The 17105-nt window shown below is 54.3% G+C and overlaps 1 protein-coding gene and 1 pseudogene across 1 annotated transcript; both read left to right on the top strand.

The window, feature by feature from the left end:
- Positions 1-9210: 9210 nt before the first annotated feature.
- Positions 9211-12647, top strand: LOC112548391 (skin secretory protein xP2-like; the record flags this gene model as incomplete). Its single annotated transcript, XM_025194071.1, has 3 exons — positions 9211-9370; positions 10919-11023; positions 12277-12647. Coding segments are annotated over exons 1-3 (510 nt in total), but the record flags the coding sequence as incomplete, so codon positions are not given.
- LOC102379163 lies at positions 12629-14436 on the top strand (annotated as a pseudogene).
- The last annotated feature ends 2669 nt before the right edge of the window (positions 14437-17105 follow it).

The raw sequence follows: 17105 nt of genomic DNA, 5'->3' as shown, positions 1-17105 counted from the left end.
GTCACGCTGTCCATGTCGCGTGTCGTCAGCCAAAATCCTATTGTCATAAACCTATCACATGCCCACATCCTAACTGGGGGCTTTACCAGCATCCGAGTTTGGTCTGTTCCCCAAAACCGGAAAGCGTAGGGCTTTTTGCAAGCAGGCGCTGCGGCCCTGAAGCCCTGGAGCCAGGCCTATCTCTATTATGGACATAACGTTTGGATGTTTTCACTTACCCGGAGGTGTATGTCTGTTGGCCTTGCCGTTTGCCCGCCTGGGTTACACTCCCTGGCTGCTTTTGAAGGTTATGAGACCTGTGTAAGAAAACAGGCTTTTGGAAAGCAATTAACCCTTGCTGCTATAACCATTATTCTAATGCATATATAAAATTATAGACAATGAGGGCTGGAGGGATCTCAGGGGGTCACATCTAGTCCAACCCCTGCTTACAGCAGGACCAGCTCCAACTGCATCATCTCAGACAAGTCTTTGTCTACCTGGGTCTTCAAAACCTCCAAGGATGGAGATCCCACCACTTCTCTGGGGAGCGTGGTCCAGTGCTTCACCACCCCCCTAGTGAGTTTTTCCTAATATCCAACCTCAACTTCCCTTGCTGCAGCATGAGCCCATTGCTCCATCTGTCATCTGCCCCCACTGAGACCAGCCCAGCTCCATCCTCTATGCAGCCCCCCTGCAGGGAGGTGAAGGCTGCTATTCAATCCCCCTCGGTCTTCTCTTCTCCAGACTCAATCAGGCCAGTTCCCCCAGTCTTTCCTCATAATGGTAGCAAATAAAACCCTAGGAGTCTGGACCAGCGTAAGGGTTTGACACAGCACCTCGTCTGAGGAGTGACAGGACAGCTTTCAAGTATTCAAAATCAAATGAGCCCAAATCAAGCCACAGTCCAGTAATTAGCTATAAGGTGATGATTTCTCACTAAAGAGGCGACAAGAGCGACGGTCTGTCTCTTCCAGCTTCCCAAGACGGCTGGGGCGCAGCAGCAGTGTCGTCACAGAGACCCTTCACTCTTGGCCCACGCGCTGTGACTTCTTCCTTACACCCGCAGCCCAGCTCCTTCCAAGTATTCGTGCAGTCGTGTCAATCAAGAGAGAGTCCCAAGCAGTAATCGAGAGGAAAATCCTGCTCATCAAACTGCTCATTAATGGTCAGAAAGTTCCAACTTGAATGAACGACCTTCCCCGGTGACAAGAGGTTATCCATTTCCACTAAGTTTGCAGCGTCTCAAGCAGCTGATTACCACCCAGGGAAAACACCAGGTTTCGGGGAGCCTCCTTGGAAAATGAAGGGAACCACCAGCCATAACAGAAGTAAATCAAGGGGAGACACCTATCACATATGGAGCGTGACTCTTCCTGTACGAGCAATATTTACCATACTAATGAACAGGACAGACATTTCACATGGTTACAAACCAGACAGGTAGGAGCCTGCTTGAATTTTTTTTTTTAATGTATTCCCAGCCAAATTGGCTAAATCACTTCCAAATCCCTGAGTCAGTCCAGAACCATAAGAGGCCCTACGACCAGCAAACATCCTCCACCCCTATCTGGGGGTTTCCAAAACCTTTGGCAGGCATCCTATGTGCAGGCCCAATCCTGGAGACTTGGGGTTCGGATGCCCCTGAGTTTCGCTTGCCCTCAGCAAGTTAGCGGGGAGACTCCCATTTCCATAAAGTGGGCATAAAGCCACGGTTAGCTATGCATCACCTCCACGGGCACTATCCCATGCCAGCGGAGCCGACTTCCCCGGGTGCAACTAGGAAGCCACCATGGTGATGACGGTATTTCCCCCAGGTAAGCATAGGCTGTGCTTGATCTGAGCCTTCAAGAGGCTGAAAAGTGAGGTCTGCTTGAAATCATCGTGAATATAGTGAGATGAGCTGGAAGGGATACCTCATTATTTCTTCTCAGATGGCCTAGGCGTGAACTCGCACCCTCGTGCACTTTGCAGTTAGCACCCCTATTTTGTATTTTAACTTTTGGGTTCAGGGAAGAAGCATTAACTCTGCAGACTCTTGTCTCCTTTAAACCAGTGGGTTAATGAAGATTTTCACACACGTCCTGGTATGTTGGTGTTATAATAAATAGCATCAAAATACCAGTGAGATTCTCTTTATAGCCTTGAAAACATGTCATCAGGTGGTTTGCTAAAAAATGTGCGCGCTGCCTTTCACTAAATGCCATTTTGGTAGACAAGTGGGATTTACAACTTTAAACTTTCGCATGAATTGCCGCCCTTTGTTCAAATATTAGACCAACTTCCTGGTCCAAGCTGGATGGAAGTGTCCTGGTCTGGGATCCGCAGACAAATTTAATTTTTAGGAGGGAAGATTACTAATGATTGCCATTTTTTTAATTAGTTTTTTCCTTTAAAGGGACAATTTCTCCCTCAAAATGTTTACATCCTTTACTTGAAAAGCTTCCCCCCCCAATATTGCTGGAGTGTTGTGAAATCTTTCGGATGCTTGGATGAAACTGTAGTTGTTCCCATGAAGATTAATTCAAAATGATACCAGCACTTTTGTGCCAAGGAAACAAAACAAAATAAAATAAAAATTGCATTAGCCAACTCTACTACTGAAAACCATTTTACCCCTCCTGCTATCGCTCGAATGTCAGGGTGCTTTGCTACGACAGGAGTCACACCACTTCCTGCATTTCAAGCTCTGAAGTCTATTGTCGGTCCCTGGGTTTTGCAGGGAGAGCAGGGGGAGGTAGTAAAAGCATTTCCCACCCCCGTCCCCGTGCCAATGAGCGTGCAGACACTTGCACTTCCAGCATGTCTCTGCCTTCCAACACACACGCAGAGCAAACACACCACGCGGCTCACACTCTCTGTTTTGCACAAACACCTTAATCTTGCAAAGCCGCTCACTCATTAGGCTTCTTATAAGCTCACGAACACCGTTTCTAGCACCGAGGTTAGTTTTCTCTGCTACCGACTTTCTGTCAGACCAGCAATAGAAGTCATTTTACTCAACCACCTCAGGCACTCTCCACGATCAGGTTACAACTCTCTCTCTCTGTCTCTCAAGGTTGCTATATTTCTCCCTGCTATAACTCCTACAATCCCGTTCTCGCTCCCTCCTCCACTTCTCCTGCACTGCGTGTTTCTTCTGCAACTTTCACTCCTTATGAACCCGTGAGTTTTCTAACTCTCCAGTACAAGATTGCCATTACAAATGATTTAAGGTCCATCATAACCCCGTCTGGAACCCATTGCTGTTGCACAAAAATGCTGATCAAGGGCTCCAATATCAATCGGCATTTGGGGGTTTTCATATTTCCCTCGTCTCCCAAGAAAGCTGGAAAGGTTGGGTTAGGGTTAGGGTTGAGTGGTCGGGCACCCCTAGAAATCAAAACAAATTCATCCTACTAGCCCTCTGGGCTCTTGGGGAGTAGGGCATCCCTTCCCTATGGTAGATTGGGAGGGACTGAAGGCTGAACTGAGTGCCAGCTCCTGCATCCGAATGAGATCTGTCAACCTCTGCACTGTTTTGCTCTCTAACTTTCCACATTTATTTCTTAACTCATCCCTTTCCCCTGCTGCAGTATTTTTTAGAGCAGCCGCCTGCAAAGCTTCAACAGACATCGGACAGTGAGGATTGTTCAACTGCTGACCCTGTTTCTCTGCTCCCTTTTTCACAGCTGCAACCTCCGATTCCCAGTTTTCAACTTCTGCCTGCAGCCGAACAACCCCGCTATGCAAAGCTTGACACTCTTGAAATCTTTCCTGCAGCAGTGCCTGCTTTTTTGTCCTTTTTGCCAACCTTGGGTTTAACTGTCATGACAAAGACTTCCCATTGCGAAGACAGATTTTTTCATGCCGTGGGGACAGTGAATTTGTCAGTCTCCCAAGGGCCTTTATCCAATTTCTGTTCCCGTGTGAATGGTTTCATCACAGCCTCCTAAAGTTTTCCGTGGAGAGCAGCAGTGATGAGTCTTGATTCAATTTTTGAGGCCCAGTTTCAAGGTGGCTAGTCTTGAGGGTGCAAAAGTAGAGTGATATGGGTTTTTATTCAGATTCAGAAAAGAGCAGCAGGGCAGTCTCGGGGGACGACGTCCCTTTCACCCGAAATGTCCGTCTGCTTCAGGGGCAACGTTTTATACAACGCAGTTTTTCCTTGCTTTGTCCTGGCATGGGCTGCGTAATGTCAGAGGTCGGTGGGCTGCTGTGATGTCATTGCAGTGCAGTCATGTCCTAAGTCGGCGGGTTGCTGTGATGGCGTTGCAATGCAGTGATGTCATAAATGGGTGGGATGCTGTGATGTCCTTGCAATGCAGTCATGTCATAAGTCTGCGCGGTGCTGTGATGTTGCTGCAATACAATAATGTCATAAGTCTGCAGGAGGCTGTGATGTCACTGGAATGACGTCATAACATTACAGCTTTCCAGAGCAGTCTCAGGTCAAGGCTCTGTGTCCTTTCAGACATGCATGACCGCAACTGTTCCCTAGCGAGCTGGTGAGTAGGGACGTGCGCAGGAGCTGGGACACTAGTCCTCCCCCGTGGTGGGGGAAGAGAGGAGGGTGGCACCTATCCCAGACAAGAAGAAACCAGCCTGGGGCTTCCCTCCCCCCAGGGCCAGCAGGAGCCCAGCCAGGGCTTCAAGTCTGAAAGCTGTCAATCAGGGGGAAGGAGGGGGCTGGTAGCTTACAAAGGGCATATATGTATGTATATATGTATATGTATATATACATATCACTTGCTTAACATGCTTGCTATATATATATAGTCCAGGGGTCTCATTGTCTTCTTTGCTATCCCTGCCCACTCCCCGTCTAGGGAGGCCTTTGAAGAGTCTGTGCCAAGTGTCCCTTTGCCAGGTGGAGTTGGCTGCATCTTCTCCGTCCTCTCCCGCTGGTTTCTGGTAGCCGCACTGGAGTTCACTCAGACGGCGTTAAAATGTTTCTGTTTCCCCGCGGTCCGTATGTCTGGACATCAGGATGCTCCTGCACTTCCACAGGACGCTCCTGACGCAGGCCACGAACGGGTCCGAGCGGGTTGCCGGGGTCCCCTGATGTTTCACCAGGTGTCCGTACAGCGCCGTCTCCCTTGTCATCAGCCTGGTCCCTATCACCTCTTCACGGAGCCGGTTTCCCTGTTTCCACACCCCCTCGTCAGATGGGCAGAGCCCCTGAACCAGACCTGCCTGAGCGCTGTGCAAGTGATGCAGCTAAATGTGGATTCAACTGCACCCGATTACGTGCATCCCTTCGTCTTCACTGACTGCCGTTCTTGCATGCACACCAGCCCCTGGCTGCTTTACTAGTCACTCCGTCCAGGGAGAGCACACACCACCTCCAAGGGAGGTGGTGCTGGCCCCTACCCTGGGGATCTTTAAGAAGAGGCTGGATACTTACCTGGCTGGACTCATTTGAGTCCCGTTTTTGTTTTTAGGGTGAGTGTTTGTGTTTTTTTTTTTTGGGTTGTTCTCCCGCCCTGGCGGGGGGTCGGGCTAGAAGATCTATTAGGTCCCTTCCGACCCTGAAACTATGAAACTATGAAACTGCAGATGCTTCCTGAGCCTGACAAAGGGTTTTTAAACCCAAAAGTTTGCTAAAAAATGTTTTTTCCAACTATCTAGTTGGTCTAATAAAAGAGATCAGATTCACCCAAAGAGCCTTGTCTGCCTCTGAGGGGGACAGACACCCAGCATTCGCTCCCGTGGGTTGAGCTGTGCACCTCATAGCGCCGCTGGATGGCGCTTACACCCTGTGACGCCTCTTTTACAGAGTAGATCTGTGTGGTTTGCACCCTCGCGCTCTGGGCGGCACCCTTCGAGACAGGAAATATATCTATTTAATGTTCGTTTCACTTTCCTTACTTAGCTTTCATTTAAATACGCCGGAAGCTTAAGTATCTAACCTTAAAAAAATGGGTATCAAAAGCTTCAAGTTTTAAAGAGTGAGCTTTAATAGCTTAGCTTTAATTTAGCTGTAATGGAGCTGTATAAGAAGTATAATTCATAATGTATCCATCTAGATCTGTATTTATATATACCTATATCTATATAAATCTAGATCGATACATTATGAATACTTATTATACATATAGAATATATAGAGATCTATATTTCTATATCTTATAGCTACATATCTATATCTATCCTTATCTATCTATATAGATATGTCTCTCTCTAGATCTATATGTTGCTATAGAGATATATAATATAGAGAGAGCTATATAGATATATAGTGAATTTACATTTTACTCGCTGTAAAGAATATAATTTATTTGCTGGCTAGTCTGCCCCTGGTTTCTTCGGGGGGGGGCAAGGGCCTCCTTGACTTCCCAGCGGTCGCCATGACCACGTGGGTTGCTCGCTACTTGCTGCTCTGTGACGCAAGCCTTCCGCTTTCTAGCCATTTGCTGGTTTGGAACTACAGTTCCCAGAACCCCCCGCGCGGCGCCCGCGCAGTCGGGAGCGGAGCTGGCGGGCAGAGGCGGCAGGGACCGGAGCACGGAGGGCAGGGGGTGCAGGTCGGGAGTGAGGGGCACCGGCTGGGGGGGGCAGGGGTTTGGGGGGGCACCAGCAGGGCAGGGGGCTGCAACATCCCCCTGGCCAAGCTCAGGGCACATCCCCAGGGCAGCCTGGGCTCATCCCGCCTGTTACCCCGCTGCCTGGGGTGCTGCGGGGCGCTACGGGCCAGGGCACGGGTTGCGGGGTGTCGTGAGAGCATGCACAGTGACTGCTCGGGGGCTCAGGCCCCGGACCGTACGTTTCGGATGCATGAGCCCCTCCTAAGTAGTCACTGGGCCCAGCTTGCCCGGGAAGTGGAAGCTGCAACATTGTTACCGCACACAATCCGCGGAACAACTTTGTGGCTGGATGCGTGGCCTGGGATGGGGAGGGTGTTGGCGGGGCGCGCCGGCTACTGCCTCCTGCGTGGATCTGTCCCCAGCTCCCGCGCCAGCACTAGGGCGACGGTTGGGGCCAGGGATCATATCCCTTTGTGGCTTTGATTGAATCCATGTCGGTGGTTTATAAGCACTCGCGCTTTCTGAGCCTCCGCGACGCCTTCTCAGCCCGTCGGTCTGTCTCTTGCCCCAGGCATAGCTGGGCCATCCCCACGGGAGCAGGCTCACGCAGGGGTTCGCAGCGGTCGGCGTGGGTTTGCTGTGACGGTGCGTTTAAGATCCTTTAACGCGGGGTGTCTGTTGTGTTTGGCCCCCTGGGCAATGAGGCCAGGCGGGTTTAAGGGAAGAGAGAGGAAGCAAATGTTGGAAAGAAAGGTGCGGAGGATGGAGAAAAAGAGCAGTGTCTGTCTGTTTGGAGAAAAGGAGAAAGGTGGGGAGAGGGGATGAGGGCCTTGAAGAAGAAGTGGGAGCGGGGTGATGGGGACGGGGGACAGTTGGGTGTGGGAGAGGACTTCTATCGGGATCTGGGCGCGCCTGAGCTAGCAGCCACGGTGGCGATGCCATCGGGTTTGGCATTGAAGCAGGATGAGTCAGGAAGATGGTCACAAGCTAGAAGAAGAGCGCTAGAAGAAGTTGCTGCCCCTGCCCCATACCGCTGCCAGCACTGATGAGAAGAGGGTGCCCACTGGCTCTGGCGTCGCGGTTTGGCACCTGGCTGGCTCCTGCCCCTCTTGCCAGCTCCCCGGGGGGGAGAGAGCAGGAGGTGCTGGGGGGGCAGGGTGACTCATGGGCACAGGAGTGATACGGGCCTGGGGAGATGTCCCCTCCTGCACCGCATGGACCGACCTGTCCCTTCTCCAGGGATGTCCCTGCTGCTTCCCTGCCCCACGCTGTCCCTCGCGGGCTCTTTCCTGACCTGCTCTGTCCTCTGGGAAGATTTCCTCCAGTCTCCTGGCCCCTGCCTTGGCCCGTGTGAGCAGTGTCCGGTTGGGGACAAGTCATTGCAGTCTCAGCCCCGAGGTCCAGCGTGTCTGTGCCCAGAGGTGAATCCAGGCAGGAGCCAGTCCTAGAGCTCAGGGGGAAACTCCTGGTGGTGGAAATGGTTTAATTTCCAGAATTAAAAAAAGGGTCTTTGGTGTAAAACAGGAAGTCCCAACAACAGTAACACAAAATGCTTCAGTGAAAAGCTAAACTGCAAAAAAAAAAAATGCACACTTGCACAGACACTCAATGTGACCATATTAAACTAAATCATCCTTTTGGTCCCACAGCAAAAATGTTTATTTAAAAAAGTGCGGCAGTTTTAAACTCAAAACTTTGTTTTTTTCCTTGAAATGCCACCTCCTTTCCTGGAGAGAGAGGGGCAGCCATGAGCTGCAAACAGCCCTTCCTAACAAAGTTCTTCACCTGTTCTCATGCGGATCCTCCCCTTGCTTTTCCCCTTGTTTCCTCCTGCACAAAGCCCCAGAGCAGAGAGCAGAAGGGGGAGGAGGAGGAGTGGGGAGGCTGCAGAGGGAGTCCCTGCGGGTGTAGGGGGACATTGCTGGCCTGGGGCTTTCCTTTGACAACCCTTGAGTCCCGGCTGGAGCCTGGGAAGGAGGGGACCCGGGGAGGGAGCCAGGGGCAGCGAGCGGGGGCGGCCCCGTCGGGGCCCGCAGCCAATCACCGCCGGGGTGGGGGGACGGACGTGCAGGGTTCAAGGTGCTGCCGGGAGCACACGTGGGGCAGGTCGGTGTGAGGGGGTCGGGCAGGGGCAGGGGTCTCTCCGGAGCCCCTTACCTGCCCCCCCACGGGACAGGGCTGCGGGTCGAGGGTGTGGGGAGCGAGCTGGGAAGGGCTTGGGCTCCTGGGAAGGAGCAGAGGGGCCGGGTACATAGGGGGCTCTGGGCTGAGGGTTGTGGGGTGGCCCAGGGTCTGTCCCCGCTCTACCAGCAGGAAAGAGGCACAGCCTCGTGGCAATGGGGCAGCTGGCCACATATAGGATCTATGGGGCTGGGCAGGGGCAAGGGGGGGGAGCTGGGAAATTTATTGGGGTTGTGAAGGACGAGGGGGGATCTCAGGGGCACAAAGCTGGGAGGGGGGAGCTGTGGGGGTTTATGGAGCCGGCCCAGTCCCTGCAGCCTGTGTCAGGGCCGGAGGGAGGCAAAGACACCCCGAGGCTGCTCTGAGTGGGGGGGTAATTGGGGGCATCAGGCAGGGCAGAGTCAGGCCCCGGGGCAGGGGGTCACGGTCTGGGGTCTCCCGTCACAGGTGAAGCCAGAAGTAGAGATGCAGGAGCAGGACAGGCCCTGGTGTCGTCCAGGCCAGGGCAGGGGGGCAGCCCCTTGCCCGGGGCGGGGAGCGAGCGGTGGCTCGACCCTTTGCAGCAGCAGCAGCACCGTGCGTCCGTGGAGGAGTCTCTGCCAGGACGTTTGGTTGGGTCCGAACTGCGACAGGTCGGCTGTTCCTGTCCTCCCCGTGGGCCTGGGACCAGATGCTGCGGCATTCCCAAGCCCTCGTTTCCCTGGGTAAGGCTCTGCTCCTGGCTTCTCCCTGCGGCCATGTGAGCGCCCACGTTTCTTGTCTTCTCCCTGGTTTTCACCTGTCTCATCCTCATGGCCGGGGCTTGAACCCCACGTCCTCCCCATTGCTCTGTGGGGATCAGGCCTCTCCCACGTTTCACACTGATATCTCCGCCTTCATTTCGTCCAGCCGCCGTCCCCTGAGTCTTCCCCGTTCGTGTGACTCCTGGGGCTTCCCTGCGCAGCAGTGTCATGGCAGCGCGGTCTCCCTTTGCCTTCCCAGCGTCTTCATGTCATCTCCACTTCATTGTGCCGACAAATCCACTGCCAGCTGTTCCTGGGATTTGTGCTGATTTCCTCCCTCTCTCGCCTAGCGTGTCCCGTGCAATCACATTTACACTGCAGCGTGCTCGGCTCAGTGCTGGCGACATCCCCTTTCTCCCCCGTTGGAGATGCCCCGGCAGAAGGTGATGGAGTCGTCTCGGCCTCTGCTGCTCCCACGCGTGGATGCTGTGTTTCCTCGGCTCCTCCTCACCTCACGCACGTGCACGCGCTGCAACCCGGGTCCTTCGCACCAGGAGTCACTGCGCACGTCTGTCCACGTCCTTCCCAGCAGCTTCATCTCCATAGCCCATGTATTCTGGTTTTACTGGACTTGCTTGGAGACCAGTGCTCTCAAGCTCCCTCTGCCATTGTCCAATGTTTCCTGGGTCAATCTGCTTTACTGGTGCTTTCTTTTCCCTGCATTTCCCCCAAAGGATTTCCTTAGGGGCAGGCTCATGCTTTATCTAACTCACCAAACACCCCATAGACCATTTCTACAGTATTGGCTTTCACATGCAGGTGAAATGTGTCTCTTTCTGTCTTCTCTTGTCCATACCCCTGACTTCCAGGAACTTTTTTCCATACCCTTCAGTATTTGCCAGCCCGTGCACTCATCTCCCCTTCTGGGATGATGCTCCCATTGGATGAGAAGTTGCTTTAGTTGCAACTACAGCTATTGTAAAATCATTGTTTCCTTTGCCCTGCTGATGCATTACCCTCTCTCCCAGAAGAAGGTTTCATAATCAACTATTGTCCGGGATCATTTTCATTGCCTTGCGTCCTGGTGTTAAACCTTCAGTGAGTGGCAAACTCATTGCCACTCCTTTGCCTCAAAGTTCACTGATAAGGTAAGTGTTAATCATCCAAAAGCTTGTCCAGTGTCCCTCCATTTTGGTACTTTCAAAATAGTAAACGCTTTATCTTTCTGCCTTGTAGTCCAGCACAGATCACTGCATCTCCACCCTGTCCCTGGTGACTATTAGTCATTAGATTTTTCTACCTACAAGTGGTTGGTGCTTTGTTTCCTAGGACCGCCGCTCCACTACCCGGGTGATACAGACCATCATCTATTGAAGGCTTCTCCCTGCAGTGCCTTCCCTTTCACCCGAAATGTCCATCCTCCCTTTTCCTTCAAGGCCCCAGGAGAATCCATGACTTGATTGCATCCCACTTGGTTATGCTGCATGCAGTGCCAAATCACAAACCCTCTTTAACCTCTGCCCCAAACAGGATATCGAGGTCCCACCCCTGACTTAATCTGCCATCTCCAGCGAGGCCAGGGGGAGCTCAGGGAGGAGCTCGGGGAAAGCTCACAGCGGGAGGACCCGGCTGCAGGTGAGTTGTCTCTACCCCGTCCCCTGCCTCCCCTCTCAGAAGTGCTCCGTGCCCCGAGTGACGGGGGTTGGAAACTGCAGAGCTGCCCGGTGCTGCCCTTGCAGGGGCTGACCCCATGTAGCTCATGCTGGCACGTGTTGTTCCCACTCCCCGAAATGCAAAGCTTGCGAGACAAGCAAGTGCCCCTCTCTGCTCCCCCTTGGTAGAGCTGTTAGGGGACATGTGAGTTTGCTGTCTTGATCGTTAGGCACAGATCTGGTTTCCCTGGGGTACCAGGACCTTCGATTTCCATCCTCACTCAGCGGTGTAAGAGCTGATTGCCCAGCCCAAGGTACATCCCCCTCTCCCAGGGCATGCTGGGAGTTGCAGTCCCCCATGGAAATCAGCATGTTTAGCAGAAGCGCTATGCATCTGTTATTGCCGGATGGGGGAGAGGCTGGGGCTGTCCCTGGTTTCTCCAGGTCATGTTGACCGGGAAGATGAGAAGTGTTGAATCCTGGTCTCAGGCTGGATAAAATGGCACCAGCTTTCATGTTGCTGGTAGACGTGACTCCCCCATTGTTTGCACCAAATCTCCCCTTCTTGTTTTTCCTTTGGGGCCCCGAGCATCGCAGGGCCTGAGGCTCCGCACAGTGTCCACACGCAGGTAATGCCAAAGCCTTTATCCCAGTGCAGACTCCAGTGACGTGGAGGTCACCTGGGACTTGTCAGCAGACGACCCCTCCATGGGCTCATTCCCTGCCCAGACCTTTCCCTGGAAGCAGTTTGGAAGTACAGCCCTGCTGCTTTTGCAAGAGAGAGCCACCACGCTTAAGTCCTTCCTTCCCAAAACATTTCTTGTGGGTTGAGGGAGGAAGGCTGTTGGCAAGCAGAAGCAGCCCTCGTGTGAAGCACAGAGGCAGGTGGGGCAGTGCAAGCCCGGGCTCCCCACACCTGCCGACAAACCCCAAAACCCAGCGTGAGGCTGTTCACCCTTGTATCCAGATGCTGCTCTCAGCACTGCCAGAGATCAAGGCGAGCGCTGGAGAGCAGCCTCACCAATGCCCTTTGGCATCTGGAGCATGTCCGCGCAGTCAGGTAGAGGGTTTGGGATCGTTTCCCCCTGGACTCACCGGTGCTGTGGGACAGAGGAGGCATTAGAGAGCCTCTTTCTTCCTTTAAGCAGATGCCTCTGGTCTCCTCCTGCACCCGTTAGAGCACGAAGCCATTCCAGCAAGGCAGGGACTAACATGGAGTTTCTCTTCCCCTTGCAGGAGGTGCCTGGCTGCCTTCCCAAGCTGAGCAGCAGCCTCCTGGGAAAGGGCCTGCAAACCTGGAGCCCCCACAGCCTTGCCCAGGGAGTCGGGGTGAGATGGACGCCCCGAGACCTGAGGAGGACCGATGGCCCCAGAGTGAGGGGAGGGCCCCAGACCAGAAGGAGGTTGCGGCAGTGGACCAGGCAGCGTCTCCAGTTGGCCATGGGAGTGGGGAAGAGCCAGAAGCCAGAGGGAGCCCCGGGTGCAAGGACGAATTTGTGGAGCTGAGCGAGCTGGAGAGCCACAAGGCCGAGTTGCAGCAGAGAGAGAGCCCGCATCCGAACCAAGGCAGTGGGGAGAGCCTTGCCAAGTCCCAGGGGAAAGCCCAGCCCTGCCCCAAGTGCAGGAAAACCTTTACCTGCCCCTCACTCCTGGCTTTGCACAAGATGAGGCAGTCTGGGGAGAAGCCCCACGTGTGCGCAGAGTGCGGGAAGAGCTTCCCCTGCCTCTCGACCCTGAGCGCTCACCGCAGGGTGCATTGTGGAGCGCCCACCCACCGCTTCGCCCAGCGTGGGAAGAGCCTGGTGTGCAGCCCAGAGCTGGTCAAGCAGCAACCTGTGCGGAGCGAGCAGCTTCGGTACCTCTGCGTCCCGTGTGGTAAGATCTTCAGCCAGTTCTCGTCCCTGGCTCAGCACGGGAACATCCACTTGAGGAGGACGACACACCGCTGCACCAAGTGCAGGAAGAGCTTTGCCAGCCAGCAAGACCTGTCCCAGCACCAGTGTGTGCAGAGCCGGCAGCAGCTACACCGCTGCATCGCTGCATCGAGTGTGGGAAGAGCTTCAGGCACTCCTCCGACCTGTCCAGGCATCGGCGCATTCACACAGGGGAGAAGCCATTTCGGTGCTCGGTGTGTGGGAAAAGTTTCCGGCACTCCTCCAACCTGGGCAGGCACAGGCGCTTGCACACAGGAGAGAAGCCACATCGGTGCTCTGTGTGTGGGAAAAGCTTTACCCGCTCCAGTGACCTGGCCAGGCACAGGCGCTTGCACACCGGGGAGATGCCACATCAGTGCTCGGTGTGTGGGAAAAGCTTTATCCGCTCCTGTGACCTGGCCAGGCACAGGCACTTGCACACAGGGGAGAAACCACATCAGTGCTCGGTGTGTGGGAAAAGCTTTACCCGCTCCAGTGACCTGGCCAGGCACAGGCGCTTGCACACAGGGGAGAAGCCCCATCAGTGCACTGTGTGTGGGAAAAGCTTTACCTGTTCCTCCAAGCTGGCCAGGCACAGGCGCTTGCACACAGGGGAAAAACCCCATCAGTGCTCTGAATGTGGGAAGAGATTCAACCAAGCTGTCCACCTGGCCAAGCACCAGTGTGTCCACACAGGGGAGAAGCCATCAGTGCTCTCTGTGTGAGAAGAGCTTCAGTCACTCCTCCATCCTGGCCCGGCACCAGCGCATCCACACACAGCAACATCCATAATCCCGCCAGCAATGCAGGAAGGGCTTGTGGACGCCGCCCTGCTCAGCACTGCCCCGTGGTTGCATTCAGGCAAGCAGGCTCATGCTGGTGGAGTGCAGGAAGGGGGCACCCATTGTAGGGCAGTGCAGCGCCCAAAGGACCCAGAGACCGGCCCCCAAAGTTTGCTGGTAACACCTCCTGCAGATGCCCGCAGAGGTGCTGGGGGAGGCTGAGAGGAGATGAGCTTTGTATCAGCCTTGGAGCCTGTGTCTTCCCAACTAAATGAAGCCAGTGCTCCCAGGGAGAAAAGAAGTGCCTTCATAACGGTGCCCTCCCCAAGACAGCTGGCTCCAAATGACACCCCGGGACCGTCCTGGGCTGTCTCCCAGCTTTGTCCTCCCTCCTGGTCCCAGGGTTCCTCTATGCGAGGCCCTTGAGGTGCAGCAAGGAGGACATTTGTGGCTGGGAAAGCATTCCCAATCCTCCACCCTGACTTCACCTTTCCTCACCACCACATGATCTCTGTACTGTGCTGGGTGGCTGCAACTCCCCCTGCCCTCCTTCCCTTCATTGCATTCATTATAATGCACCCTTTGCTAATAAAGCCCCAGAACTGGACATGGTTTCCCTGTGGTTGGTCTCTGTGTGCTCTCCAGGGCAGTGAGGTGGGAACAGAGCAGGGCCCAGGACCCTTTTCCAGGTCAAATCTTTATGATTTCCCTGGCCCTCCCCTTTCCAGAGGGTTAGTGTAATGCAGGGTTGGGGCTGACCTTGGGGAGCAGGAATTGGTCACGGTGCTCCCACGTCCCGTGCAGCAAAGGACCCTGCCCTGGGGGCTGTTGAACAAACCTCTGGTGCGGGGCAGTCGAGTCCCTTTTCTGGGTGAAATGTAGCAGGGGTGAAGGAGGTGCAGGCTGTGGTCAGGACGTGCTCTGCGTGAAATGCAGCAGGTTGTAATCTCCCATTATCAATATCAGTGCTCCCGTGCTAGTGCCATTTAAATCCATGGTTGCCCTGGAGGGGCTACTCCGTGAGGATAACCCATCATTGAGCACACTCTTTCATTCCTCTTCCCCATCATCGTCCCCTCTGCCAGTGCATAAAACCACCCCCACTTTCCCCGTATTACAGTGTTTAAGAAAATAACCTGGTGACTTTTGAGTGAACCTCGGTTGCGTCTTCACTAGCCCTGAGTCCAGAGGCTCCTCAAAGGCGCTCACACTGGTTTTGTGACATAGTCTAATAGAGACGAGGATGGTGTGGTACAGACATAGCTTCATGAACACCTGTGTTCGGGGCCCTGAGCAGGGTTGAATATTAGCACAGGATGGGGCTTAAGTCCACCAAGGCTACAACTAACCAAAATGGATCAGGCCCTGTGTAGGGATGTGGCCAGCCTCCCTTTCTGCAAAGAGAAAGGCCAAATGAGTTGTTCATTCCCACAGCAGCTCCGGCAAGTGACTGGAAGCATGGGAACGTCCCACTGGGAACCTGCTGATGAGGTCAGGCCTCTGCTTTCCCCCATGGCCACAGCCATGTAGGGCTGCAATTCCCATATGGACGATGGCATTCCCACCAGGAGGGATAAAGCCCATAGATGTGTCCTTTTAATTCCTCTCCCCTGGGTTCAGTTTGCAGAGACCCAAAGGGCTGCTGAGCAAGTGAAGTTGGAGGTGGTTGTTTAGAGCCCTGTTTCACATCCCACGTGGCCTGTGTCGGGTTTGTTGCTGACTTGGCTCACGTGAGGAGCCCTCTCTCCACCCCGCTGGCATCTGGGACGGTGGTCCTGGCACGAGAGCCATGGATTGCAATTGGAAAGGCGGAGGTGGTGAGCAGGAGGATTTTACAGAGACAGTTTTTGGTAACCTGTCAGAAAGGGAAGCCCGCTATGGGGCATCGAATACACTTGCAGTGAGCTCCCCAGGATCCTAACCCAGTGCATTTCTGGGAGATTTCAACTGTCTTATACAGGCAGGAGTTAAAAAATGGGGGGAGAAGTGGAGGGAATGGACAAAACCTATAGACCATTGAAACAAATTGTGGAGGAAAACAGTCTGCAAATATGGGGAGCAGAGGCCCAGAGGAGGACTAGATGTTCAGGAGGGTTGAGGGTGGAGACCTGTCCTTTGCCCACTGGGCAGGCCCCCCTACGAGAGTCTGCTACAGCCTCCAGATGGGAGGCTCTGGGTTACAGACATTATTTCATGCAGGTGGGTGATTTCTCTCTAGCTTGCACTTTCCGCCTTTTGGCTAAGGGCAAGCGAGACTTGGGGGCATCTGAACCCCGTGACCTCCGGGCTTGGGACTGGCATGTAGGATGCCTGCCATCGTGGACTTAAAAATTCCTGAAGCCCCAGGATGAAACGTCTGGGAGGGAGGAGACTTGCTGGTGGTAGCGCCACACAGACTGGAATAGCTGAACTCTGCTCCATTGATAGAACTGGGAACTGATTTGGCCAATTTGGCCCAAGACACAAACTGAATTAATAAATAAATGTCAACCCGCACACCTCTCTGCAGCTTTGGATCAGGATCTGTGTGATGTCCCCAGCCCCAGAGGAGCTTTTTCCCTCCCCTGAAGGCATGCTGAGCTGCCTGGTGAGCTCAGCTAATACCAATGTGGGGGGCAAATTGGGCCCTTTTCGACCCCCCACCATGGAGGGGGAGAGGGTGTGACGGAGCGGGCTCTGAGGGCAGCTGGCAGGGCCAGGAGGCTTTTCCGCTTCACTTCCAGCTTCATCTGGGTCACTGGGGTCTGCCCCGGTGGCGACAGGACAAACAGATCCGAACCTCCCTCATCCCTAGGAAGGTCTCACACGACTGGTTGCAGATTACAGAAGAGCCCTGGGTTTTATTGAGCAAGGGGGTTACCCAATGAGCTCCTCCTTAATGCCCATCCTCCAGACTCGTGCTCCAGATAGGAAGCCCCCGGCATGATCCTGTGCTAGATCCTGCCTGGGCAGGGGGTGCTCCTCCCCTTGCTGAGTGCAGGAAACACTCCCCAGCTGCCTGAGATGCTCCTTCAGCCCTGCGGTGCCTTTGCTAACCCAGTTCCCAGCCCCTGCTCAGACGGTTATTGGATCTGCACCACGCGGTCAATGCAACGCCTGGCCCCTTGCTCCTCTCTCCTCCTAGGTGGGCCCCATCAATCACCTCAATATCTCGGCTTGACCTCCGCAGCGGTAAAAGGCAGCCCAGCCCAGGTGGGTGCAAACCCCTGCCATGGCGGAGGGGAGTTGCAAGCCTGGACTGCTGCACTGTGCTCTGATGGAGAGTCCCTCCGCAAGAGGGGCATGTGGCCGTATAGACCTGCCTGGGAGAGGTCTGAATGCAAAGCTTTCAAGGTACTGCGGTACCTCGCACCCCTCGCTTTCAATGGGA

Source organism: Alligator sinensis, unplaced genomic scaffold, assembly GCF_000455745.1.
Source record: "Alligator sinensis unplaced genomic scaffold, ASM45574v1 scaffold868_1, whole genome shotgun sequence".
Lineage (NCBI taxonomy): Eukaryota > Metazoa > Chordata > Crocodylia > Alligatoridae > Alligator > Alligator sinensis.
Note: the sequence above shows the minus strand (reverse complement) of the source record. Positions and strands in the feature narration are given on the sequence as shown.